The sequence below is a fragment of the Aquila chrysaetos genome, chromosome 2, assembly GCF_900496995.4.
Source record: "Aquila chrysaetos chrysaetos chromosome 2, bAquChr1.4, whole genome shotgun sequence".
In the NCBI taxonomy this organism is placed as follows: Eukaryota; Metazoa; Chordata; class Aves; order Accipitriformes; family Accipitridae; genus Aquila; species Aquila chrysaetos.
The window spans coordinates 1573235-1601188 of NC_044005.1; the positions used below are offsets into that span (position 1 = coordinate 1573235).

General features: G+C 43.1%; 1 protein-coding gene across 3 annotated transcripts in view; it reads right to left on the reverse strand.

Moving 5' to 3' along the window:
* Window positions 1-26085, reverse strand: part of MIS18BP1 (MIS18 binding protein 1) — a 28472-nt gene extending 2387 nt beyond the window's left edge. The window contains exons 1-13 of one of the 3 annotated variants that reach the window (XM_041118437.1): window positions 25213-26085; window positions 22043-22168; window positions 20872-20980; window positions 20493-20781; window positions 18668-18744; window positions 16568-16698; window positions 11635-11725; window positions 11052-11224; window positions 9087-9250; window positions 8024-8132; window positions 5555-6428; window positions 4456-4628; window positions 2098-2240 (exon numbers count right to left, since the gene is read on the reverse strand). In XM_041118437.1, the coding sequence (XP_040974371.1) occupies window positions 2098-2240; window positions 4456-4628; window positions 5555-6428; window positions 8024-8132; window positions 9087-9250; window positions 11052-11224; window positions 11635-11725; window positions 16568-16698; window positions 18668-18744; window positions 20493-20781; window positions 20872-20980; window positions 22043-22168; window positions 25213-25771 (3018 nt within the window). In that variant the 5' untranslated portion in view covers window positions 25772-26085. Of the gene's footprint in view, window positions 1-2097; window positions 2241-4455; window positions 4629-5554; window positions 6429-8023; window positions 8133-9086; window positions 9251-11051; window positions 11225-11634; window positions 11726-16567; window positions 16699-18667; window positions 18745-20492; window positions 20981-22042; window positions 22169-22263; window positions 22319-25212 lie in introns of those variants that run through there. The other 2 variants (XM_030004783.2, XM_041118443.1) reach the window with 2 other exon arrangements.
* Between the last annotated feature and the right edge of the window lie 1869 nt (window positions 26086-27954).

Consider the following 27954-nt stretch of genomic DNA (forward strand, 5'->3'; position numbering starts at 1 on the left):
GGCTTCTCAGGGGTCTGTCTCAGAGTGGCGATAGGACACAGCCTCTTCACGACTGTGAACCTTGCTGGTGTCCCTCTTCCCCAAACGGAGGAGTCCCAGACTCTCTCGTCTCTCCTCAATAGGCAGTCGCTCCATTCCCTTGCTCACTTCAGTGGCGTTTTTGACTCCGCTATGTCCCTCTTGAGACGCAGAAGCCAGCAAAGTGCACAGTACACAGAATGCAGGTATGCAAGGACTCAACATAGCGGCCAAATGATGCCTCCGTCTTGCTCTTAATACTCCTCCCGCTGATGCCCAACATTTTGCTGGCCTTTTTTGGCTGCTAATACACATTCAAAAAATAATTTCTGATTCAAATTACAAGCTCAAAGCTGACCATTACTACTCAGGAGGAGGATTTCAGGATTACTCAGTGAGCTTCTGGTCCTTCCATTTTGAAGGGAGAGGAGAACTGGAAAGGTTCACAGAGGAGCAACACAGATGATCAAAAGCACAGCAGGTCCTGGGGGGCGGGGAGAGCTATAACTGGCATCAGGGGTGAACGGGGACCAGGACAGTTATTTGCTGTCTCCTCCCCATGAGAAGAGGAGGACAAAGTCAGCAGATGCCAGTTCAGAACAAATAAAAGATTACGCTTCTTCACACAGCAAATAATTCAGCTCTGGAACTTAGCACAAGAAATTGCAGATGTGAAGAGTCTGCATGGGTTCAAGGAGCGGCTGGTGGACTCATTCATGGAAGGGGAATCCACTCCCGACTCCTAAATACACAGAATTTCTCTCCGGAGGTATACCTCTCACTGTATGCAACAGAAGGAAGTTAGTTTGTCTTGTACAGCATGAGTTAGGCAAAATGAATTTGGAAAAGAAAAAAAAAAAAAAAAAAAAAAGGAGAACCCTTTTGAATCACTGGCTGAAATTGCATTCTACCAAAAAAGGAGTCTCCTGGAAAATCCCTCTGCAAAAATAGGGTCTCTTGGACATGGATGCGTTGACTTTCATAGCCAATCTGCTCATACCAGTCATGGGGATTTCTCCGTAGCACACTGCAGTTTATAGAAAGCAAATTCTGACCTTCCCATAAGCTGTGACATTACTTCTGGGAGTGTGCCAGAATAAGAAACCCCCTGTTGCTACAAAGAAAACCCACAAAAGAACAAATCTATCAAAAGACACAGGGGTGTGGTTTGGAGTCCCTGCTGGAACTGAGGCCCTAGTTTTAATAGGCGGAGCTCGCTTGGTCAGACAACAGCAAAAAGATGCGTCATGAAATACACTTCAAAAATTCTCTACAAGGGAAAACAATAAATCGTTCCCGTAATAAATGAGTGGCTTTCTCTTTACAAATGAAAACAGAGTCTTAACTAACATCTAGAGCGCGTAATTGTGCTGCACCACAGCTAAGTGGAGGTTTGTCAGAGATGCGGTAACGCTCTCCCGCTCCGGTGCTGCGTCTGCCGGGGGTGTTTGGGGGCTGCAGGTGGAGCGGGAGGGGAGGGCACTCCTCCCGCTTTGGTTGCTGCAGGCGAGCCTAGCCAAGGAAACGGGGCAGCCCTTCAGCCCAAATAGGCAACAAAGAGGAGAGAGTAAGTAAACAGCAGGCCAGGGCCAGGGCGAGAGGGTAACAGAACTCCCAGCGAGAAACCCACCCGCAGACAGCATCGAGAGGCAAGTGGTTTTAAATGCGAGATGTGCCGAGAGGAGAGAAAGAAAATCCTGTTAAGTATCAGCACGACCTTAGAAAGTACCCGGTTCCACAGCACAGGCACCCAGTGGTCAGCCCCAGGACAGCAACATCACTGCACAACCAACGCTTCACAGCCTCACAAGTTCCTCCCACGAGGAGGCAGAAGGGACACCCCTACCCCAGGCTGGTTTTACATGCTCGTTCAGCGGTAACGCTTGTCTGCAGAAGCCACGTTCCGCACGTTCTCACTGCTGGCAATCCAAGTATTGCAATAACGAATCAAGGAAATAAGCCTCTTCCCCCAATTCCACAAGATTTTATTGATGGAACTGAACCAGCAGACTTGCAACACACCCTTGAAATACCAACCAGAAAAGCATACGCATATAGACACTGTTTTCCCAGATTTACCTTTACTCTTCTATTCTGAAAGGGCGTCGCCGTGAAAATATCATCATGGTTGTCCTTCGGCAAATGGTCCAGGAAGTCTCTCATCTGCTGCTTCCTTTTGAAGGTTCCCACTTTGGCAGTTATCATAACCGGCTCCTGCTTATCTACATGAATCAAAACATTAATTGTTCTAAGACATCAGTTACATAGCATGATTTTAAAATTTGCTAACTACAATCAAACCTAGCGATACAGAGTTCAGTCTCTCCTTTATGGAAATGTCTTACAGCTTCTTTGTGATCCTTTGAGTTCTTACAAAATTATGCTTCAAAAAGAATTTCTCCACTACATCTTAATCGGAAGCTCACTCTAGAGCCTTACATAGCCATTGCAAGTATCATACATCAGCTATTTTATTACAATTTTAACAGAATTATCCATGCACCTGCATTTCAGAGGCAAAAGACGCCAAGATTTATCACCCATGTCAAGAGGCATAAAGTGCTCAAACAAAGGCTCTGCTGCACAGAGACCACTCTAGCATCCTCGCCACGAGGTCTATGGAATGCTTGTCTGAGACTTTAGCATATACAGTTGCATCCTTGCAAACCTTGATCCAACTACCACACCTAAGCGATGAGCCATTAAACCTGCTTGAAGGAAAGAAAGGACTTTCTCACTTCCACCTGTGTATGTGTTCCTATCCCCTGCTTTCCGTTACAAGTTACTTTCTGGGCAAATGTAGAAGAACATCTTCCTAGTATCCTCATCTTCAGACAAAAACTAAAATAGCTGCTTACGCAGACAGTCAAGTAAAGAAGAAAATTAATGCACAGTCCACAGATTTTCAGATGAGCAAAGTATTTTTGTATCTGTGCTCAGATTCATCGTTATCAGGATGCACTCGCCTTCCGAGAGAAAGCCAATGAACAGCTCCTACCTGCCAAGAAAGACCCTTGCTTAGTATTATGCAGGACTGCATTTAGTCCTTTGCTTTGCTATAGTCATTTTAGAGAGTCTCAGTAGTCAAAAGGCCCAGGTGAGTCCGAGAGGTCCCAAACATTGCTTTCCTCAAAGCAAAAAACCTTAAAACCACTATGGCAGACTGATCCCTTACGAACGCTCGCTAACCAAAACAATTGTGTCTTCTATTAAGCTGCAGTCTGATCACATCTAATGCCAGGGTGAAATGGGAAAAAATTCTCTACAGGATATCAGCAGTGGAGAAATGAGCAGCAACATTAGAAAAAGCCTTCGTAATCACAAAAGTGCAGGGAATCTTGATACCATGGGAATAGTCAAAATAAGATGGTTTCTATCTGTGCTCCAAAATGCTCGAGAACATACCACCCCTGTCAAGTTAATTACAAAACTGATGCCCAGCAGATTCACACAAATTCTATAACTGCAACAACACATTTCAAAGAAACATTCAAGTAAAAATAAAGTGCATTGTCCTGCACTTGAACCCTCAATCTGCTGCTTTTCCAAGTCTGCACAACACCACAGTTCACTGCCTTCAAGGGCAGGGAAACCTGCTGAGATCATCTGGTCTGTTCTATGTTACTGAGGCTACGGAACTGGAGTCAAGCATTCCTGCGTGAAGTCCAATAACTGTGAGTACTCATTTGGGTGGAAAAAATTATTTTAATGCTTTCAGTAAATGGAGACTGATGCACAGCTTTAACCACCGCCAAACGTCACCAGAGCCGTCTTTGCGCGCAGTTGTGTAACACTCAAAGCTTCAGCTTCCAATGGCTGAGTGATGGCGTCTCTTTGTCAGCTAGAGGAGTTGTTATCAAATGGCTTTCCTTACCTAAGCACTTACTATGTCATTGTAACCGTCTCTGTGCTAAATAACTGGACTGAGTACCTTGTGCCTTGCACTTCAGGGCGTACTTGCTCGCCGTAAATGTGAATTACTGACTTCAGAACTGGACAGAAAACAGCAACAGGCACGTCAGTGCCAGACACCAGGGAATGTAACTTCACTGTTCTTACTCCACATTGCCCTTAGTGCACCCAAGCACCCCGTATCCTTTTTGGATAGATAGCTCTACAAGTAGCTCATTGTCTACTAGGGCCTCCAAGAGCCTCTTCAGATAGAAACAGCTATTTTCCATTAGGTAGCGAGGCCACTTTAAGTCTTCCCATCATGCTAAAAACTAGAAAACTCTAAAAATACCCTTTCTTTTATTGTTACTTCAGACATTTAAGACATCCTCCAAGCTCTCCAACAAACCTTTATACTATGGAAGTTAACCTTCTTCACTACTGGACCCTGATGTGCATTTATGTCTGTATCTCTCATTTCATAATAAATGCTGAATTTAAAATTATTTAAAGAGAACAAAATACCCAGAAACAAGATGTCAGTACCTTTCTGTTCTGATTTTCCTGAAGTGGTGGTCTTCTTGGCATGCGTTTTGGAACCTTTTGCCTGTTGTTGTTCTACATACTTCTCATAGCACTCTTCAGCAGAGCGAGACCCCACCGCCATGGCCACCTCCACCCAGAAGCCATTCCTGTGCTTTGGAAACGAAGCAGTGGCCCTGCCAAGAGAACAAAACCACAACCTTCGTCACGCCGAAGAACCTGTGCAACGCTGCTGAGTAAAATACCCAGAGACCAGCTGCCTGTCCTAGAAAGGCGCTGTGCGATGGATGTAGAGAATCTTGTTTCTGGTGTCTTGTCCAGGCGCTTTAAAACATGCAAAAATTTATTTGAACAATTTAAACTAAGAGCTCAGTTACAAGATAAATTTCTTCCTTATTTGCAGCAGGGGCACCCCGCCCCAGAGGTATGAGCTCATGCCTTTTCAGGTTTCTAACCTAAAAGAAACAAAGCCAAACATTGTCATTTTATTACTTAATGTATGTATTAAATACTGCCCAGTAGTTTGTTTAACTAATTGGACGATGCATTAATTAAACATTCTTGCAGTTAATCTCCCTTTACAAAACTTAAGTACATAAGCACATCATGTTTAAATTTTATTGCATTAGGGAAGAGAATATGCTACCTCTGACTTACTGTTTAAATCATAAATATGAATACTTTTACCGTATTATTTACCTACTTGTGTTTTTCAATTTTACTCATAGGAATGTTTATCACTTTTAACAAGATTAAGTCTGTGGTTCTGAAAAACAGGTAGAGGAGTAGATTCACAAAATTTTGCCTAATATCTGTGTTCCTCTCAGTTTACACTGATGACAGTGGTAGGGGCTACTATAGGCTCACGCATCTACAGTTATTTTAGAAAATACTCAGTTGTTTCCTGTATTTCACTATTTTTTTATTTGTTAACAAAACCTATTTTTTAAGAGGAAATTAAAACGTAAAGGAAACCTTTAAAATAAGGTGAAAGAGAATGAATCTGAAAAATCCAAATCCAGACCACCCAAACCCTCCAGTATATTATGCCTCCTGATGCCCCAGGGAAACTTTGCCCTGTGAAGACAAGGCAACCACTTGCCTGTAGAGCTTCTGTAATTCCTTTTCAGACCAACCATCAGTTTCCCTTTGAAAAAGTTCTAGAGATTTCTGCATCTTTTCCCTCTCAGGTTCTCTGGATTTTGCTGCTGAAGACATGGCAGTATTAGAAACTTCACAATTTGTTTTTTTATCAGATGCTTTTGAATTCTTTTCTTTTACATGATATTCCTCTTCACTGGTTTTGGTCTCAGTGTCAGATTCAAGCAAATATCTTGGAGGGTTGATTCTGCGTCTTGTCCTCATTGCCTTGTCAGGCAGATGGGAAGTACTGGACTTGCTAGAAGGTGTTTTTCCTTCAAGTAAACCAGAACTGTCAGTGGATTCAGGCACACTTTGCCTCAACGGCACATTATGGGAGTTAGTAGAGCGTTTTATTGTCCTTTGTTCACACGACACCTTGTTTGCATCATCCTGTGAACTTTTACGGTTAGAGGAAGATTTAGAGGTTTGAGTCTCTTGTTTTAGTAAAGGTTTGGTTTTCCTTTTGATAGACAGTGGGATATCTTCACTGGATTCCTCTTCCTGATCTTTGCTTGACAATTCTTCTGTTAAATGCTTGTCTTGTTGTTCGGCTGACCTTAAAGAGTACTTGTAAGTCTGCTGACAGACAGTCAGTTCTCCATATTCCGCATCTCTCTTTTCTTTTGTCCTTCCTGAGATTCTGCTATTATAGTTATGTTTGTTTACCACTTCCGTATTTAAGGGAGTCATCTTGACAGAAAGCTGTGTTTTCATTTCTGTACTCCTGATTGCATGACCACTTTCATCATCATCATCTGAAACAAAGTACCTGGCCTTGCTTCCAGCAGACTTGGTTTCTCTTTTGGAACTTACTCCTTTTGCATTGTTTTTCCCTGAAAGAGATGATGTCAGTATAATATCACACATAATAATGTAAATCATTACTGTGTTCTCAGACAAGCAAAGACTAGCCTGCTGCGGGATGCGATGCATCCCACGCTCATTAAGATCTGTGAACTACTTTCTGTTATTTAGACTGTAGTCCGTAGGAAGAGACAAGGACAAGGAGATATTCCATTGAATGGTCACGTTGGGATACAAAAATAAACACTCCTTCCCTCTGAAACACAGCAAAATGTCACTTAAGAGAGAAATGGGTGATGCTAGGAAACATTTCATCATGCTCTGTACTGCCTGCCCCTTCCCCATTTAAGAGACATGTAAGCACAGGTAATCTGCAGCGCAAAGATTTACCTGACAGATAACTATAAACTCATTTCTGTTGTTAAGGGATGTCCATAACTTTACCAAACACAACTGAGTAAAAACAGCACCTAGTGAAGCTTCGCGAGATCGCTACACCTCCTTTCCCATACGTGTATCTCGGAAGGATTAAGTAAAGGCCTTCTGCTCTCACATGTACACTCCTATGTATTTGGGATTAAATTCTTCAGGAACAGAAGGCTACACGATACAGATGTGATAGCATGTCCCAGTAGGCAGGCCATTCCTCCTCGTGGCAGTCAGGAAGCAGAGCAAATCCATTTACACACGACTCTTATATAGAACACATAGCATGAAACCAGTTGTAAGAACTGAATTCATTCTGAGCAAGTGTCCCTCTGCTCAGAGGGAGTACAGTCAGCAGCATGGATGATTCCTCGTCCACAGGAGATGTCCTGTTCCTGCCCAGTTCACTCCCATGACAAACTGCCTCCAGGCGACTAAAAGAATGAGGATTATTATCAAGGCTACAAAAGGGAATGTGAAAGTATTGAGCAGTTAGAGAATAAAATTGTAAACAGAAAATGTTGCTAAAATGCTATGACTGAGACTGAGCAAACGCTAATGTCCCAAAAGCTTTACTTCTGCAGCAAATAGCTTTTCTGCAGGAAACATTACAGTTGCTTTAAAAAAGAAACTTCTGCTTTGTATTTTATATTGTTTTCAGGGTTCTATTATTTCCCAAATTTTATTAAAAATAAAGGTTTTAAAACTCTGTTAATACACTTTATTTGCCTACATAGGCATTTCATTTATTTTCATTCATCCAACTTAAAAAGGAAAGCCAGACCACCAGTTCCCTGGACTGGTGACCTCCACTTCTCTCCAGGCTCTCTCAAGTCACACGTAATACCTACATTAAGAGAGCCAAAGCACAGGAACAGAAACTTCCAAAAAAAAAAAAAAAAAAAAATCATAATCCTTTCATTTCAATTCAATCCTTTCCTTTCAATGCAGAAAGAAATCTGCATGTTCCCATTATGTAAATACAGAAGTGATTCACAAATGTAGTTTATATTTATAGCTGTCAAACTAGGCATTGATGCTACTCTGATAATTCTTCATAGAAGAAGCAATCAGCCATTAGAAGATTTAAATAATTTCTTTGCATTAACAGGACATCAGCATACTGCTCCAGCACCCAACTCACAATCCCACTGATTCTAGTCAATAACTTTAAAAAAAGAAAAAAAAAATTTTTAACCTTGACTTCGGCTTTTTGGTGTTTCTTCTGTTGTCTTCATTTTTTCCTTTCTTTTATTCTTCTTAGAGTTGGAACTGGTCTTTGTTTGGGATTTTGCACTAATAAACATCTTCAAAACAAAACAATTTAATCTAAACTTGTGGAAGAGATTACATATCAAGCCTACCAATGCCGGACTGGTAGATTTAAAAGTCACCTACATTGACCAGTATCTACTAAATACTATTTGATGAACACATGTGTTTATAAAAATGCATGCAACCAGAGCAACTTAGCCAGGATCCCTTTAAATTTAAATATTCTAAAACACAAATTTAAGTCTCGAGACCTAGAACTGCTTGAGTTGGTGGTAAATTGGACGTACACCTTCACTGTGGAGCTGATGACAAGTGTTAGTACTCCCTGAATTCCATAAGGCCGACTAATCTTAGAGAGATAAAAAAACCCCTCACAAGTACCACAAGGAATGCTCCTTTCCTTCACTCATTATCAGAATATTATCAGAGTTGCTTAAAGTGCCATAATCGATAAGAACAGCACACCTCAATCAAAACTGGGGTGACCTGGACAGATCAGGATACCAGAAGTGAGGAAACAGCTGGTCCAAATGAATGTGAAACCCCACCCAGGAAGGGGAGAACCGAGAGCAGTACAGGTTAACACAAAAACCCACCCGCAGCACGGGCATCCCGCGTGCGATGAAACGCTGTGGCACGGACTCAGCATTACAGTATTACAAAAAACGTTTTACTTGGGAACCTCTGTAACCCAGACCAGTACATGTGTCCAACTTCAGGTTTGATGCATTTATCTGTCAAAAAAACCCAACTTATTTTTCCAGAAGTAATTCCCCATTATTCCCATTTTACAGAGAACAACAATTATCTGATAATATGGAGATTAAGACTTTTTTTGTTTGTTTTAAAATCTTTTTATAATGTTTTCAAGATTTCCTGCCTCTCTGGGTACTTGTAAGAGCTGGACTCTTTCTGTTAGATACGTAGCCAAGTTTATTCATTATATTTAAGATACATTTAAGTAACAATACGCAAAAGAATCTTACCATGCTCAGATAATCTATTCCACCTTCTTCTATATTAACGTTTAGTTTCTGATCAACAAACTCACGTTGCCCGCACCAGAAGCTTAATGGTGGTTTAACAAGACGGCCGCTACGAGTGTAAACTCTGCTTGAGTCCAATATGGAACTGTGTTCTGGTGTTGTATCTATGAGAAAAAAGAAGAAATATAGTTTCGTCCCAAATATAGTCTTGAAAATTCACCTTTGCAGACTTCACAAGCATAGGAGCAATATTGTGATTAAACCAGCTCATCTGCACCGACTACATGGAAAATATAAAACTTATCACAATATTATGTTGTTCTTTGAAAAGTGTTCAGGTTAGAAATGAGCGTACCTTAACATGATTCACATGTTACAAAATTCACTGTTGTGAACTTTTTATTTTGTTTAGAAGATTATAAATACTGTAAAGGTCATATAGGGAAGTAGAATGATAAATAAAAGTTGTCACACTGAACAAATCCTAACTAATTAGAGAAAAAAAATAAAACAGCTTTTATAGCGTTAGCAAGAAAATCTGATTCTAGTATTGTCGTGGTTTAACCCCAGCCAGCAACTAAGCACCATGCAGCTGCTCACTCACTTCCCCCCCAACCAGTGGGATGGGGGAGGGAATCAGGGAAAAAAAAAAAAAAGGTAAAACTCGTGGGTTGAGCTAAGAACAGTTTAGCAGAACAGAAGGGAAGAAAATAATAATGATAATAGCAACAATAATAAAGTGACAATAATAATAAAAAGATTGGAATATACAAAACAAGTGATGCACAATGCAACTGCTCACCACCCACCGACCAGTGCCCAGTTAGTTCCCGAGCCGCTCTCCCAGGCCGCCACCCCCCCCCCCCCCAGTTTATATACTGGACATGACGTCACACGGTATGGAATACCCCTTTGGCCAGTTGGGGTCAGCTGTCCCAGCTGTGTCCCCTCCCAACTGCTTGTGCCCCTCCAGCCTTCTTGCTGGCTGGGCATGAGAAGCTGAGAAATCCTTGACTTGGTCTAAACATTACTTGGCAACAACTGAAAACATCAGCGTGTTATCAACATTCTTCTCATACTGAACCCAAAACACAGCACTGTACCAGCTACTAGGAAGAAAGTTAACTCTACCCCAGCTGAAACCAGGACAAGTATTAACAAACAGTACAATGAAGTTTGGCCAAAACCCTATTGGAACGTATGACAAGATATTAAAAAGTCAAAGTTAAGACCAAAAGCTATTATGTCCCTAACAAAGCTAGGATTGCATTACAAGGCAAAGAAGAAAACAGGTTGATCATTAGGTTAGGGCTTTACAACCCTTTTCTTCTGAAACAAAGCCAACGTAATGAATTTTTTTACAACCAATTCTGTCCATCCCCAGTTGTCATCGCTATGCCTCAACTGTGGCAAAAATATAAAGATGCCATAAAACAAACCTGCTCAAGGACTTGATATGAGTTTAAACTAACCCAACTAAAAAAGGGGGTGGGCACTGCAGGGGACGAGTCCCAAGGATGGAGCCTTGATTGGAGGTATTAAATCCTACAGGCATCCCAGGAGGACTTAAGAAGAGAGTACGTTACACAAAATAGTAACTGGAGAAAAAAAATTGTCAGGTTTTCTGTCAGAATAAACAGCTCTGGAGTCATTGCCTTCAGCTACTACAGACCAAAACAGACTCCTGCTTCTTTCCCAGGGTTAACCCTCAGGACAGCCCCTAAACACTTGTTGTAGCTGTTGTACATCAGCAAACCAGAAATAAAGAACCAAGTCAATGCTCTTGATCATTGCAGTCTAAGTAAACACAAACAAAAAACTTCACCCAACTAGTTTGTTACCTCTTCCACACAGCCTAATTAACAAGATACAAAACAGACAGGTATTAGGTATCTTTTGGTGGGGAAAACAGCTCTCAGAAACACTCCAACTTTTTTCTGAAGAAAAGGATTATTAAATACCCACAGGCGTTTTTATCACTCCTCGGTAATACTTCATAGGTGGTGTTTCTGGTTTCAGGTGTCTTTACATCTCTTGCTGAACCTTCTGCATTTTTCAACACATCCGTATCCACCACTGAGTCACCCTCTTCATCTTCATCCTCAACAGTATTTTGTTTATTTTGTTTTTGTTCTTTCCTAATGATTTGGAGTTTAAGAAAGGAAATAGTAAACATCTGAAGCAGTTGTCCTTTAACAACACATTAACTTGTGTAAACTCGAAGTCTTCTCCTCATCTCGGGAAAAGCCCAAGAGCACAGTGCAGCTGTACTCACACAGACACCGTGCGAGCCACTAAATGGGTGAAGCCCTTTGCTTCTCTTTGCTCTAAGGCTATGTAAACAAGCAGAACAAACCCAAACCAGTATAATGAAAAAAAGGTAAAAGGGTATCCTTCCAAAGCGGTGACCAGTATTTGCCTGGAACATACTCTTCGTGCACAGATCTACCATCTTTTATACTCCTCTAGTATAGTATTCTTGAAAGGCAAAATCTCAATAAATACTTAAAAGAACATTGCAATGAAACAGAATCTCCAAAGAAGTTACCTTCTCCTTTTTTCAAGAAACTCCTCAACATATTCCTTCCACTTTTTGGAAAACCCATATGTAAATCTTTTGATGAAACGGTAGGGAAATCCTGTTTGAAACAAAAGTAGCATTAAAAATAGCTGAGCAATACTTTTAATCAGAAAGGGTAGAAATAATATCCAGTATAATCATGGTTTTGTAAGTACCTCGGAAGCTCACTACATCTTTAAACACTAGAGAGAGACAGGTTTCCCCAGTTCAAGAGAACAGCATACTTCATAGAAAAGTCAGCCAAGGGGTCATTAATTACAGACATCAGTATTTGGAGACAACATTCTAGTTTCCTGAGAACCAGGAGCATAAGCTTTCCCCTGCCCACCTCACTGGACTGGCACGTGGCTTCTCTGCAGAGCACCAGAAGTCCCTCAGACAGCCTGAGCTTTTCGGGCTCTGGTTAGGTCTAAGCTATTCGGGACTTAGCATATCAAGAAAACTCCACTTAGAAGAAAATTTTATTGTGCTTTGATACAGAAGCTGTTCCATCAAGAGCACACAGGCTGTTCATGAGGCTTAGACAAAGAACAACTGCATCAGGATCAGGTGCAGTCAGTGTCCAGCAACAACATTACAGCCTGGGAAATTCTTCAGGTAGTACAGATACAACAGAATGTCTCTAGTTTTGTTTCCACAATTGGAAAACAACCCTAAAACCAAATTGATGCAAAGGTATAATGTAATCCTTCGTTGCAACAGAGAAGGAAAAAAACACCACTTGAGCTCCAGCCTTTCTGAGCAAAACATTGGACATTTAACACTCTCATGGATACTATTATGGGGCCTTCTCATTGACAGGATATAACCTGTATGGGTGCAGGAGCACAACATTGAGCCACCGCTTGCCTGCTCACAATGTCTAAAAAACCAGCAGCGTTCATCCTCTGACACTGATACCACTAGAGTCATGGACTACTACAAGAAGGGTCTGCAACACATGATTAGAAAACAAGCTTAAGTAGTAACCTATTTATCTGAAATTCTGGGAAGCAGTACCTTTACTGAAAAGCCTTCAACAGGCACATGAGGTCAAAAAAGAAATCACATCCACAAATTGTTAATCTTTGGAGATGAAAAGCCATTAATGTCAGCCTGCACCAACAGAGAGTTCTAGTAACTGAGCTCCTCCAGGAGGAGGGGAAAGGAGAAAGGCACTATTTCATTACTTTTAGTGCACAACCAAAGGTCCATCTAGCCCCAGCCAGGGAAAGGATACTAACAGCAGAGGCCAGAGTACAGAAGCAAGGCAAGTATACAGGAATATCCCCTCTAAGCAATCTCCCAACCTCCAGCTGAGAAGTCAACTCTGATTTCTATGTATTTAAAAACCCTAAAGGTTTCTCCTGTTCTGCAGGCCAGAAAGTCTTAGCTTAGTTTGTCCTTTGCCCTATGAAAGCCTCTTCATAACTTTAAACACATCATTATTCTCCACACACTTCCTACTTCTTCTGCATTCTTTCTGAGAATAGCTTGTTGAGGTTTCTGTGGGGAGGGTGAAGGAAAGATGTGGACTTGTACTCAGTCTCCAAGATGTTCATGTATCATACAGCTTTTACAGCCAATACCAGTCTTATTTTTTTGTTCCATTCATTTTCAATGTTCAAGTTTTTTCACTACTAGTGAGCATTAAGGCGACCACTTAACAGAACCATCTATTGAAACCCCCAAACCTTGTTCCTCAGTTTTTACAGTGAACTGAAAGTCTTACAATCATACAGCATCATACACTATCACATGGGGGTTGGACTAGATACCTTTAAAGGTCCCTCCCAAACCAAACTATAAAACCATTCTGTGATGTATGTAACAATATGCTTTCCCCTACCACTACATGCATCATTTTACATTTACCAAGACTGAGTTTCATCATTTTGATGCCCATTCTGAAGCTCTTGTGACATGCTTTGTGGCCAGCACTCACCCTTACCATCCTGATGCAACTTGGCAACATCAGACTACAGCTGCTGCTTCCCAGCTCATGTTCTTTTCTGCAAAGTTTATGAATCTGCTCAACAGCCCACATCATTATGGGATTCTTTTTATTCCTCTCATTTTCTATTGTTATTTAAATCCACAGAATTTCCTCCTCCTTATCACATAACTACTTTGCATCCTTACAATCTTCCCAAGAGCCTTTCTAGAAGCCCATAGTCTAGGGGCCCCATCAAAGAAGTCTTATACCATTGTGAGGCATTATTTCATCTATAGTAGCACCATAGATGCCTTCCCCCATACCTCACTATCTGTACATCCACCAGTCCCACTCATTCTTACAGTTTCTATTGGTTTAGCTCCTATGAATGCCAAACTCCACATTTCTTAATTTCAAGGGACTTGGGGAAACAACTTTCTTAAAAAGCTTTGCATCAGCCACCTTTCAGGCCCATAAGTATCAAAGCAGGTTTTTTGCGAGATGTTACATGCTAGTTATTTCATCCTTCAGCTCCTTTAAAATGCTTTAGGAGTGACATTTCATTACAGCTGTGGTGGGTTGACGCTGGCTGGGTACCAGGTGCCCACCAAAGCCGCTCTATCACTCCCCTCCTCAACTGGACAGGGGAGACAAAATGTAACAAAAGGCTTGTGGGTGGACATCAGGGCAGTTTAATAAAGCAAAAGCAAAGGAAAACAAATGATTTTATTCTCTACTTCCCATTGGCAGGCAATGTCTGGCCACTTCCTGGGAAGCGGGGCTTCAGTACTCGTGGTGGTTGTACCGGAAGACGAACATAAAATAACAAATGCCCCCCCTTCCATCTCCCTTTACTTAGCTTTTATAGCTGAGCTGACATCACATGGTATGGAAAATCCCTTTGGCCAGTTTGGGTCAGCTGTCCTGGCTCTGTCCCCTCCCCAGATCTTGCCCACCCCCAGCCTGCCGGTGAGGGGGGGATGTTGGAGAGACAGCCCTGATGCTGTGGGAGCACCGCTCAGCAGTGGCAACAACACCAGTGGGTTATCCACACCTTTCTGGGTACCAATACAGAGCACGGCACTACGAGGGCTGCTATGGGGAGAATTAACTCCATCTCAGCCAGACCCAATACAACCACCACACCGGTTCATTCTTTACATGGACTGGATAAAATATTTCCTGATCTTCAGGAAGGGCTCTAGCCAAAGCACAGCAAGTGCTGTTCCACAGATGCAGGCTGGAACGGAGCGAGCACCACAGGGGGTTGTGTGCAACATTCCTGATGTGGGGCTGTTGGGACATCAGCCACAGAAAACACCTTTCCATGAACAGAGCCTGTGCTGTTAAATAGCCTGTACTGTCCTTTGCACGGTTTCATCGTCAGTGACCAGCAGATGGGTTTGCTAGCGCAGCTGGTATCCCAGATTGCTAATAACCACTTTTGATAACGAGGCAGAAGTAGGTAAGTGCCTAGTCAGTGCTCTTACTGCAACACATTTCATTAACGATTTCAGTGCTTTGAAGTCACTTGGAGTATGGGCACACAGCAGTCCGATATTTTCCACAGGCAAGTAGTTCTGTACTGGCGCAGCTTGGTTCACAAACTGATGGTGCCACTGCTGACAGTCCCAGCCATTTTCAGCTGCCAGTACCAGAGGTTTAAGGAAATCCTCAGGTTAGACTTTAGGTGTGGCATTTCTTCTCCTCTCCACCTACATTAGCTTGTCTTTAACTTCTCTTTTGATTCCTAAATCAATATTGAATCTGTTCAGGGTATTTCCAGGGTATTTTCCACACTGACCCTATGACAGTTTTTGTGCATTCGAAGACACGGGGGAAGCCAAGAAGGACAGATGTTTTGCCCTAAGTGCTAAGTCCGAAGATCAGAGGAATTGACCCAGCATGGTCCATTAACTCTTAAGCTTAGAAAACCTCTGTAGTACCTGAGCCAGTCTGCTCAGAAGTCTCTGGCTGTCACTCTTCCTTCTCAGAATATTGAAATAAAAACAAGTACAATTGTTTAGCAGAGGAAGTAATAAAAATATTCAAGTTGGAGAGCAGCAAAGTCAGGTATTTATCAGAATGCATCCCAGTACCGCAAATGAGAGGAAAAAATTAAAGCCACAGACACATCTTCGGATGCCTTGTGCTGGGCCTGAAAGAGCAAAGAGCGCATATATGCTCCTGTAAAAAGAGCATGATCACGCCCACAAGGCACCTCTGTATTAAGGCAAGCATTTATTCCATCTATGCCACAGACGACCTTTACATTCCTAGAGCTGCCCATAAGCACTAACATGGCAGCTCATTTACTAGTGAACGTGACAGAGGATACACGTGAAGCAAGAAAAATAGAATAAAGCCTAGCCTAACTTTAACTCTGTGTGTAAATTAAATTTCCTTTAAAATTCCACATGCTTCAAAACAATCTGAAGCAGGAAGTTTGGATGGATTTGGTATAAGATACCACTTAGACCCTAAAGACGGATCAGTTTACTAAATTATAAAGCACTGGCACCATAACCAGTCTATCTCCAAACAGAAATTCCATGCAGCATTGCAGAGCTAGTCGTTAATTACTGAACAGTAAGTCACAGATAGAATGCGAACACCAGAGTAATTTCAGTAGCGTATAAACAATCCCTATTTGAATGTCTTAGCACGATTTAAATGCCAAAACATTGACCAAAATTACAGAGGGGTAATCTTAGCAAAAAACAGTTTCCTTAAAAGAATGTACCCATTAGCCAACTTCATTCTCTGAAAGCCCTCTCTGTAACTGCAGCACCCTAAAATGCCAGCTACAATTAACATTAGGTAGTATTTAGAAATCTGATGCTGGAGTCACTTTCCATCATGTGCTGAATACCCACTGAGCCCAATTAGCAGGATAAGACAAAACGTTCGCTTCAGCAGTATGGTCCGTTATAAATCTAAAGCCCTTCTCAGTTTGTAATGTTACATTAAGAATCATCTTCTTACCTTCTTTCCTCATCGAAGCTGAATCTATATTTCCCTGTAGCAAGTAGATACTGCCAGATGATGTTTTAACTTGGTTGTGTGCTATGCGTTCCATAATTGCATTACTATGCCATGACAGATCTTTCATATCTCTAAGAAAAGACAGATAACATGAAGAACAGAAATAAAACATTGTTTACATAAAAGAAAGAATTTTAAACTAGAATATTGATATTCCCCTATGAGGCTGGCAGTGCTACATATATTATGAGCGATATAAACACTAGCAGGATGTGCCAGGTTTTCTTAGCTTGGCAGAGAAGCCATTCTGGCCTTGTCTAGTACTTGGACAGGAGACAAAACGAACATGTCAGCTACTGCAAACGTTAGTCACAGAACATTAGCTTGACATAAGGCTGCAGAAGCAAAATGTACTACAGGACTCCATCCAGCTCATTATTGCAGTGTTACCATTATGCAAGCTACAAAACTACCATTATACAGGTCAAATGTATATTTTCCCCAGGATTATTGTATTTATTTATGACCTTCCTATGTAAAAGAAAAACAACTGAGGGAGTCCTAATATGTGCAAAAATTGGACTTGTTAAGAAATTAAGGGACTTCTCCATGAGAAATTAAAAATAGACCCAAGCATTAAAGTAGAAAAACTACAGAGTGTTGGATTTTTTTTTTTTGTTTTGGTTAAATATACTTTTACAACAGTAATCAACAGACCAAACTACAGAACAGTATTAAGGACTGAAACCCAAGATGACAGTGAGAACACTCAACTGTGTAACTTGACACACAATATTAACAGAAGCCAATTCAGAAGGTCTATAAAACAAATCAAATATATCATGTGTAAGCAACACATATCAGATACACACTAACACAAGTGAAAAGAGAACACGTTGCTAGTAGTGAAGGGTGCGAAGTGAGAGGATCCGTTGTTTCCATATAGCCATGAGACAAATGTCAATTCCTACTACAGATCCCACCACAGAATATGTAGCCTCCTGACATCTCTCAGTAAGCATACTGAGCTACTTCCTTCCACAGTGCTGCTGCTGTTGAGTGAGGTTCTGAGTTGTCAGTAGATAAGTAACTGCGTTAGGTAGTTACTAGCTACAGAAAGAGTAGAATACTCCTTTCCAAGGGATATTTTCACAATGTCTTCAAACAACTTTATTGCAAGCTAAATCTCTCCTTTGTTCTGACACTTGTTTTCCTGATCTTATAGCTATTTGAATACAATCTGACCAAAAACATAACCAAAAAAAACAGAGAGTCAGTTTTCAGGTGGATCAGCTGCTGCCATGGTTCACCATATAGCTGTAGGAGTAATAGTGCCATCACAAATGACATGGCAGGAACATAGACCTGATGGCAGCCTGCACCAAGTTTGACTTAAAGCAGCCACAAAAGAGAATTTTTGTGAAAAGAAGTAGAATCTCATCATACCCCTAGTCAGCACCAGTTTGGGGGATCTACCAGACACATTTGTCTTTATTCCTCTTAAGCTCTTTGATCGACTCAGGACTGGACTTTGAAATAATTATTTAACCAGTAGTCTTCTGTATGTAGGCACTCTACCTCTTGCACACATGAAGGAATTCACCTCTTCCTTGATAAAAAAGTTTAAACTATAACATCACTTTGTATTTGCCAAAGGCTAAGGGTAAGTTCCGTGAAGGTGCAGCTCCCACGGCCACCTAAGCCAGGACAACCAAGGTTCCTTCTCCCCCACTGTTCCTCAGCCTCCAGCCATGCATTCCCTCATCCCTCTGTGCACCAGCTCTGCCATTCTGCAGGCTCTGAAGCAAATGGGTTCAGCGTGCTTAGTCAGAAGATAGATAACTATGTTTAAAAAAAAAATGGTATGAGATGTAAGCACTGTCATGAGGGTTAGGATGCAAGCATGTTCCCTGTGGCTGGGGAGAAAAGCAGCAGAAGCATGCGGAACTGCTTCCAACAGTTACCGAGATATTCCAAGAATACAACTCTCAAAGCTACAGCTGTTCAGCCAGGCAAAGATGGTATAGCCTTTCTAGCTCAGATGCTGAAAGCCCACCAACATGTTTTACATTGCATTTAAATGAGAAAACTTTTCCTTACTTCCGTTTTCCTTCAACGTATATTGCAGTGTTACCATCCATCACTTTAATTCTCCAACTGGTTAGGCAGATATTTTTCTGTTATAAAAAAAAAAGGTCATTTTTAAATTAGCCTAAGCTATGCAACATCACCAAGGCATTACCAAAATAGAAATTAACTCCTGTATAACTTGAGAAGATATTTAGGCACCATCCTCCAGACCAGAAAAACTGAAAACAACCATTACATGCATAAAAGTTGAAAGATAATCAAGCTGGAGTCTAATGCACAAGCGAAGACATGCATTTAAATTACAGAAACTTTTGAGTAATTTAATGTTGACTTTCAGATGACAAAGTCATTGGCCAAGACTTCTAGCAAATCCAAAAAGCTCCTCACAAAAAATACCAACACTATGCCATACCTCTTACACTTTGTCACCTGTCCTCCATTACTGTTCAGAAAAAGTTATCCATGAAAAAAAAAATATGTATTTATTAGCTATGTTATTGCTAAAATTTAGACAGTGTTAAAATGGCTATATCTGATATTGCAAACTACTGACACATACAGCTGCAGTACTTTCATTTTGCATTAAATAGCCAGCAAGCCAGTTGCACTTGAGTTGCAGTTTGGAAAACTGTGTGTGAAACATACGACTTTGTTTTAAAAAAAGCTTCTCGGAAAACAATTTTTTAACATCTGAAATTATTGCTATTTCTCCTCACAAATTCAGTTAATAAACACCAGATCTTTCCTTTAACAATGTTTGCCTTTTGACCATCAGCCTTGACTTCACTGAAGATCTTACCAATGCTTTAACCCTGACTGAGGAGAGGTACCGGCCATGTACAGCCAGCACCTCCTCCATGCTTAGATCTGTACTGTCCAAAACAACACCTCTTTCAGCACCTTCCACTCAGCTACAAATCTTTAATATTAACAGATATCTGTTCCTTGCCTAAATCAAAGCCCATCATAAAGGTAACTTTTTTTTTTTAAATACAGGAAAACATATCAAACATGCTTGACAACGGTGAGGGAGAACAAAACAATTAACTTGCTTAACTTGAAGAGGACTTCTCCACAGACTTCTCCAGGAAACAAAGGAAACTCAAACCTTGGGAAGATGTGCTTCCACCAGTTTCCTAGGCTAATCACTGAGGAAAGCGGCACGCTTTGAAATACACCACTTTCCTCGAGATTTATTCCAAAAGTTGCAAATGCTGCCAAGCATGTATTGAATTGAAAAGAAGATCTGCAGACTAGTCTCCTGGGAAAAGATTCGCGTCCCACTTAATTCAACAGAAGTTTGGATATTCTGTAAGAAAGCCAAGACTTTTACCTCACTATCAGCAGTACAGATTCAGTTAAATTTAAAACCATCTCTAGCCTACAGTTAGGAAAGATCTCTCTTCCTTGGCTTTGTGGAGATAGCCAAGAGCTGGATTGGCCAGTGATTTGCTTCATGTCCATCATATCAATACATGGCAATGAACATATTAGAGATGATATAGAAGGCTCCTTCAGGTAGAGAACTCTTTCGGCCCACACTGTGGCTTGTGAATGCTAAAACAAAAGGCCTTCTTTTATAAAAAACAAAACTCAAAAAACGAACCAAACCAACACCCCACCACCCCCCCCAAACATTGTCATCTTGGATTATGGGAAAAAAGAAATCCTTCTGATGCGAAAGCCTTTACCAGTAAGAGCCAATAAAATAATAGTTTATTCTCTTCTGAATGTTCATTACTTTTGACAGGAAAAAAAAATAATAATCACAACTATGAGCTACAAGCAGCCCACAGGAATATATCGGTTGCCCTAAAGTATTAAGTTCTCCCACCTCTTTGTCTGCTTTCTCAGCAACTTGATCTGTATGAGGTTTATTCAAAGCAACCGTATAGCCTTCTTTCGGCTTTTGCCTCCTTGGAATATGGACTTCGGGAGAAGAGAACATAATACTACATAAGCACTGCGAGGGCTTTTGAGAATTAGTCTCCAGTGTCTTTTCTACTCCACAAGCAGCTTGCTTATTACTTGGCTGCAACTCTCTTCTGTCTTGATGAAGTTCAGTACGTTTTGCTTCTCCATTTCCCCACCTTTCTTCTAACTGATCCCCATTTTTAAAAGGGCTGGAATTTAAATTCACAGACATTTCATCATCAGCATCCACTGATTCCACAAGGAAATCATCCTGATCATCCTTATCAGTGGCCACATACTCTGTAGGATCATTCCTGAGCTGCTCAGCAAAAGCGGATTTGACTAACAGCTCTTCTGTAGTTGTGGAAGGAGGAATGTTCTGCTTGACTGGGTTTGAAGGTGTTGAATCTGCCCATTAAAAAAAAAAAGGGAATAACAAAGAAATTAGTGATATTTGGGAACTAATAAAGAAAATGCATTCATAAAATTAGCTCCATTTTTAATAAGAGGAGGTTGTATTGCTTAACACTACAATTGTGAAAGCACTGCCTATTTCAATTGCCACTCTTTGTTCATACTAGCTTTTCCTCACCACCAGCTCAATACCCCTGCTGTTAAAGACTTCGATATCGCACTTTCACCCAAAACGAAGCTAATGCACAACATACCTCTTAACAGTATATCTTTACCATTCTTCCTATCTTTTCTTTAATGAATCCTCATTGCAGAGACAAAAAAAAAAAAAAAAAAATCTGTTTTCACAAAAAACCAAAACCTCAAATATTTCCATCTTCCCTGACTTCAAGATCTGGACTTCTAGCCATGCTGTGAGCTACAAGCATTGGGGTTTGAGTTTTCAGATAAATTAAGCTCAGTTTTGAAGTTGAACACTACTAAGACTTTGGCATTCATCATTTTCCTCATCTGCATTTTCAAAACTGAACTACAGGACAGAAGCATATACAGAGTTGCTATCAAGTAACAATAAGGAAAAAAACAAATACAAAAGAATTTATCACGGAAAGAAACCTTTTCTCTTTATGTATTAAGAGCAAAGGGGGGGGGGGGGAAGGACCCAGCAAATAAGAGGTTTATGATTTTTCCACCAAGTTTCACATTCAAATAGCAAAGTGTTGCACCTAGTCTCTTAAGAACTCTTAACCACATTAGGAGCCTGAAGGCAGTAGATAGCTTTCATTGTCAGAGGAGATGGTGCACTCAAAAGGATTAATGATGTCAAACTTCAAGGTCAAAAGCCCACAGCCCTAAACCACAGTTAAACCAAGTCTAATGCCATCTCCAGGTTTGAAAAGGCAGATTTGCAGGTTTCTTCCTCCATTTTCCACTGCGCACAGACTACAAAGAAAGAAGAATGATACTCTGCCAAAGTATGCAAGAGACTATAAACAAGAACTGAGACCCTGAAGTCGAGAAAGTTTTTGAAGTGTTTTTAAGAGCAATACCCAGTACCTTTTCGCTGCTGCTGCAATTTCCACTTTACACGCAAGAAGAACTTCTGAGGGGATTCCAATACAAGAGGATCTATGGCTAGTGCTTTCATGGTTCGGTTCTCAGGAATCAGAGTGCAAGGTAGTTCTGGAAAATAATAACAATACAAAACCAAAAAAATCTTTGAATTTGGAGGAGAAAAACATTTCCTTGTTGTGGGGTAGGGGAGGCAAAGTACATACTTCGTAAGATCCTAAACTCCGGTATATGACAGTATGTTTTCTTTTCTTTCCCAAGATGGATGGGCAATGCAATCTTTCCCTTTTCAACAGGGGGTTATAGCTGCTATGTTGCCTCAGCTGCATGTAAGAAACACCCTCAGGTGTGTGTATGCATGTCTGGATGTAACCCAACCCACAGGAATCAACAGGAGTTTGGAGGTGCCTACAAATGGGATGTGTTTCACAGCAGTACGGTCTAACAAGTAGGACCAATACTAGCCCCTTTTGATATTCAATCAAAAGTCATTATCAATTTGTGATGCGATGATGCAAAGGCAAAAATATACCTTTTGGAAATCTGTTGTTAAAAAGGAAATAAAACTTTAGGAGCTTTTACTTTTTATAAAAATCACAGAATCATAGAATGGTTTGGGTTGCAAGGGACCTTCAAAGGCCATCTAGTCCAACCCTCCTGCCATGGGCAGGGACACCTTCCACTAGACCAGGTTGCTCAGAGCCCCGTCCAGCCTGACGTTGGATGTTTCCAGGGATGGGGCATCGACCACCTCTCTGGGAAACCCGTGCCAGTGTTTCACCACCCTCATTGTAAAACATTTCTTCCTTACATCTAGTCCTAATCTACCCTCTTTTAGTTTAAAACCATTACCCCTTGCCCTATCACAACAGGCCCTGCTAAAAAGTCTGTCCCCATCTTTCTTATAAGCCCCCGTTAGGTACTGGAAGGCTGCTATAAGGTCTTCCCGGAGCCTTTTCTTCTCCAGGCTGAACAACCCCAACTCCCTCAGCCTTTCCTCACAGGAGAGGTGTCCCCCCTCTGGACTCACTCCAACAGGTCCATGTCCTTCTTACGTTGGGAACCCCAGATCTGGATGCAGTACTGCAGGTGGGGTCTCACCAGAGCGGAGCAGAGGGGCAGAATCCCCTCCCTCGACCTGCTCATCACGCTGCTTTGGATGCAGCCCAGGATACAGTTGACCTTCTGGGCTGTGAGTGCACATTGCTGGCTCTTGTCCAGTTTTTCATCCACCAGTACCCCCAAGTCCTCCTCAGCAGTGCTGCTCTCAATCCCTTCATCCCCCAGCTGGTATTGATACTGGGGGTTACCCCGACCCAGGTGCAGGACCCTGAACTTGGCCTTGTTGAACCTCACATGGTTCATGCAGGCCCACTTCTCAAGCTTGTCCAGGTCCCTCTGGATGACATCCCATCCCTCAGGCACGTCAACCGTACCACTCATCTTGGTGTCGTCAGCAAACTTGCTGAGGGTGCACTCATTCCCACTGTCTGTGTCATTGATGAAGATATTAAACAGTACTGGTCCCAACACGGACCCCTGAGGGACACCACTTATCACCAATCTCCATCTGGACATAGAGCCATTGACCACCACCCTCTGGATGCAACCATCCAGCCAATTCCTCAGCCACCGAACAGCCCACCCATCAAATCCATATCTCTCCACTTTAGAGAAGGATGTTGTGGGGGACTGTGTCAAAGGCCTTGCAGAACTCCAGATAGATGACATCCATAGCTCTTCCCCTATCCACTGATGTAGTCACTCCACCACAGAAGGCCACAAGGTTGGTCAGGTAGGACTTGCCCTTGGTGAAGCCATGCTGGCTGCCTCAAATCACATTTCTGTCCTCCATGTGCCTCAGCATAGCTTCTAAGAGCTGTTCCATGATCTTCCCAGGCACAGAGGTGAGGCTGACAGGTTGGTGGTTCCCAGGATCCTCCTTTCTACCCTTTTTGAAAATGGGTGCAATGTTTCCCTTTTTCCAGCCACCATAATAATGGTTTCATCTCAATTTTATTGCATCCAACAGAAATAAGAAAAGTAACAAGTGATGTTACACTGCAGCAAGGAGATTTAGGAAAACTTTTTCATATCTAACTGTAAAACAAGGGCACTGCCTCCTTCATAACAGCAAGTTCTTTTCAGAACAACTTGATAACCCCTCAGTGAAAAGAGCATACAGCTACCCATGCTACTGGCCAGATAAGACAGGCTGAGCAGTTAGCCTAGTTTTCTACAATCATGTCTTAAAATGAACACAGACTAACCAGATAGGTCTTAACCCCCACCCAAAACTAGATAAAAGTTTAGTACAGGAGATTCATAAGTACTGTACTTCTAACAGGAGTACATGTAGTGATGAAGCACAACCCTTCCAATAAACCAGCCAATATTTCAGTGAGCCTGCCACTCTGGGTGTTCATAGCACGAAAATAACAGGGCACCGCAAGACACCCTCCCCTTGAAAACATCTGTTAGCTTTACAGAGACACACAAACCAGAAGGAAGGCCATTCCTACTCACCTAGAGCGGCTGGCTACAGTACCTTCCCAGGAGGGGCACAGTCCTTGCAAGTTCACATTACACCAACTAGTCAGAAACAGAAGATGCACTGCAAAAGTCATCAGACCCAGGTGCCCAGGGGAATACCCCAGAAGGATGCAAAAACCTAAACAATTCTTCCATGAACCCTCCTCCTTTCTCTCTACAGTATTGACTGTAGGGAACAGTTGAAGTAATCGTTTTGATTTTTTTACTTATAAAGTATAACGCTCTGTTTTTCAAGATGTTGCAATGGGTCAGTCCCATTCACAAACACAACAGAGGGAGCAAGCAGTCAAAGCCAGACTAAGAGAGGGGAAAAGTACCGTGGGAGGGATTCCTCTAAGGTAAAGAAAGGGGGAAGAGAAATCAACCATGCTACAGACATACTTTAGCATTAAAAAAACCCTCCATCCAAACTTTTTTTTTTTTTTTAAATCCCAACCATCCGGGGGAAAAACAGTACAGGTACAGATATTTTTTACACCTACGAACACACACCGGCCGCTTTTTCCAGACCCTGGAAGAGTAGTAAGCGGAATGCGGAGGAAGTCATAGCGAGTTCAAGGTTAAATAAGAGACGGCTTTCTCAGGGAAGCCATCGGACAAACCCTCTTCTGGCTGCACGCACCCACCTGGCACCTGGGCGGGTCTCTGCCGACATTCTGCCGTGACAGGATTTCTCTTAGGCCTTCGCCCCTGCTCCTCGGGATTCGGGACGGGAGTCAGGATCACGTCGCTGCCGCAGCTCCTCTCCGGCGCCTTCCCCGCGGGCGGCCCCAGGTCCTGCTTCTGCCGCAAGGCCCTGGTCTTCATCCGCTGGAAGATTTTGGCCGGGGACTCGTGGGCGGGAGGCTCGCACGCCCGCCGCTTCGGCCGCCGCTCGGGGCCAAGGCCGGAGGCCGCCGGCATCCCACCGGCATCCCGCTGCTTCTCGCCGCCCGCCGGCAGCAGGGACTGCAAGACGCCGTCGCCCAAACCGCCGGCCGCCGGCCTTTCGGCGCGGCTCTCCTCACGGCCCGCCGGCTCCGCCGCCGCCGCCGCCGCCTCGAGGGTGCCCTGGCGCCTCAGCAGCTCCTTCAGGGGGGTCAGCGTGTCCGCGGGGATGCTGTTGAGGAACACCGAGCGGAACGGCAGCTCTCCCCGGCGGCGGGCGGGGGTCACGATCATCTCGCCGCCGTCCCCTCAGCCACCGCCCGCCCTTTCCCCTCAGACCGGCGCCAAAGCCGCGCGCGCGGCGGCCGCAGCCCGCCCCAGCTGCTCGAAGATTTGAGCGCTGCCGCAGCGCCCTGATTGGTGGCGAGGGCCGGTGGCGTCACCGCCCGCCTGGGCGGCGAGAAGCAGTGCGGGGGTGATGCTACCGGTCGGAAGTTGCGGGACGGCGTTTAGGGAAGAAGGTAGCGTAGCCTACTGTCGCCGTTCTCCCCCCCCCGGTGTGGGTGGTTCAGTCCGCCCCGCGCGATGGGCGGGGCCCACCGCTGAGGCGCGGGCGGCCGTTGGCGGCTGAGGCGGCCGTGAGGGGCCGGCGCTGAGAGGGGGCGGCCGTAGCGCAGCGGGCGGCCGGGGGGAGGTTCCCGGTGTTGCGGGGGGCAGCGGCCGGCTTGAGCCGCCGGCGAGAGGAGGGCGAGCGGGGTTCTGCCGCACGGCGCCTCTCGCGAAGGCCCCTAAACCCGCCGGGCGGCGTCCGAACGTTAAAGGAGGGCGGCAGCGTTAGGAGGACAGGCCCGCCAAAGGGAAAGGTGACAGGCTGGTGACAGACCTGCGGGTCGGCCCAGGTGACTTGGGTAGGGCGCTGGGATCGAGGTAAAAGTGCCACGGTCCTTCCGAGAGCCGAGTCGGAGCCCGCGGGGTTGAAGAGAAAGCAGAGCGCGGCCGGGGAGGCGTGTGTGCTCCTTGCGCCTGCCTTCGGGTACGGCAACAGCAGAGAAAAACAAAAAGAGTTCGCTAGCACATTTCAGCAGCGTCAAGACTTCTAGGACGTGGCCTGCAAAGCGACCCCGAGCTGTAACTACACGTAGGTTTTTTTTTAAAAGACGACAATAAATTCGGTCTGTAACCGTGTGGTTAAATGGAGGTTGTAATGAGAGCTCTGAAAACACAGGCGAGCTATTGTTTCTGTCTTGGCCGAAAGATTTAAGTGGTAGAGTTTCATATTAAAAGTGGGAAAGGAGAGAAGTTACTTGCATAATGGGTATAACAGAAATCAACAGCTTTACCCAGCAGCCCATTCCTCCCAGCTAATGAGAAGGTGCAGTGAATAGCTTGTGGAATCAGGTGTGCCTGACATTTAGATTAGTCTTAAGTAGGTAGGCTCAGCAATTGTTTGGGGTAAGAAATTACCTCAGTGTTTACTGTAATTGACCAAGTACCTATTAATAAAGAATAGCTACATTAAAAAAGTAGTTTTGCTGGATGTTTGGGGATTTCATTTGGTATTTTACAACTTAATTTTTTTTTTTTTTTAATTAAAGTCTTTGGGTTTCTTACAGGAAATGCATATGCTAATTAGTGGCCCAGATTATATAGCAGACAATGATCCTGTGCTTGCTGCTACCCAAAATTTCTAAGAATTCATATGCAGAGGAGAAAAACCCAGGTACACAGTTGTCAGTGTTAAGAACCAAAGGTAGGTTTGTCTCTGGAGAGTGAGGTCATGAGCTATAAAAAAATAGTTCGGTGAGAAGCAGGTTTTGTGAAAACATTATGTGGCCTTGCACCCTCTTGGAGAGGGTTTCATGTGCTTCTGAGCCCCTCCCCCAGTTAAAGAAGAGGAGTATCTGCTACAGAGATGAAAATCTCCAAGAGAATAAGCGGGTCAAGTACTGCCTGTTACATAGTGGTGTATGGACACTCTGAGGCCAAGAGCAAGCGTTTCAGAAAGCGTTCAGCCAGAGAAGGGATCTCTGCGAGCTGGGCTAGCTCTTCTGGTGTCTGGTGCTGGCCTTGGCTCCCTATGCTGTTCCTTCTGTGGCAGTTTGTGGAGCTGGGGTCTCTGAGGGAAGTAAAGGGGCGGGTAGCCCTGTTGGTGGGGAGGGCAATTGGAGAAAGCTATGGGGAAAATGAAAGAGCATCAAAAAGTCAAAACAGGAATGGCAAGAACAGGCTGTGTTTACATTTTACATTAGTTGTTATATGTCTGACTGTGGTTTGTATATAATTGGCTGTCCATACAGCTGGCATGGTCTCAGCCTGGTGAGCCGAAAGGAGTAGAGCAATCTGTTTAATACACTGTAATATTATCAGTTTCTAACCATGTGTATTGCACCATAATGGTTCAGCTCCTCTTAAAAAGCAAAACCAAAAAAGTTCAACCCACAATTGATTCCTTATCTCTAATGATGTCTTATTGCTAG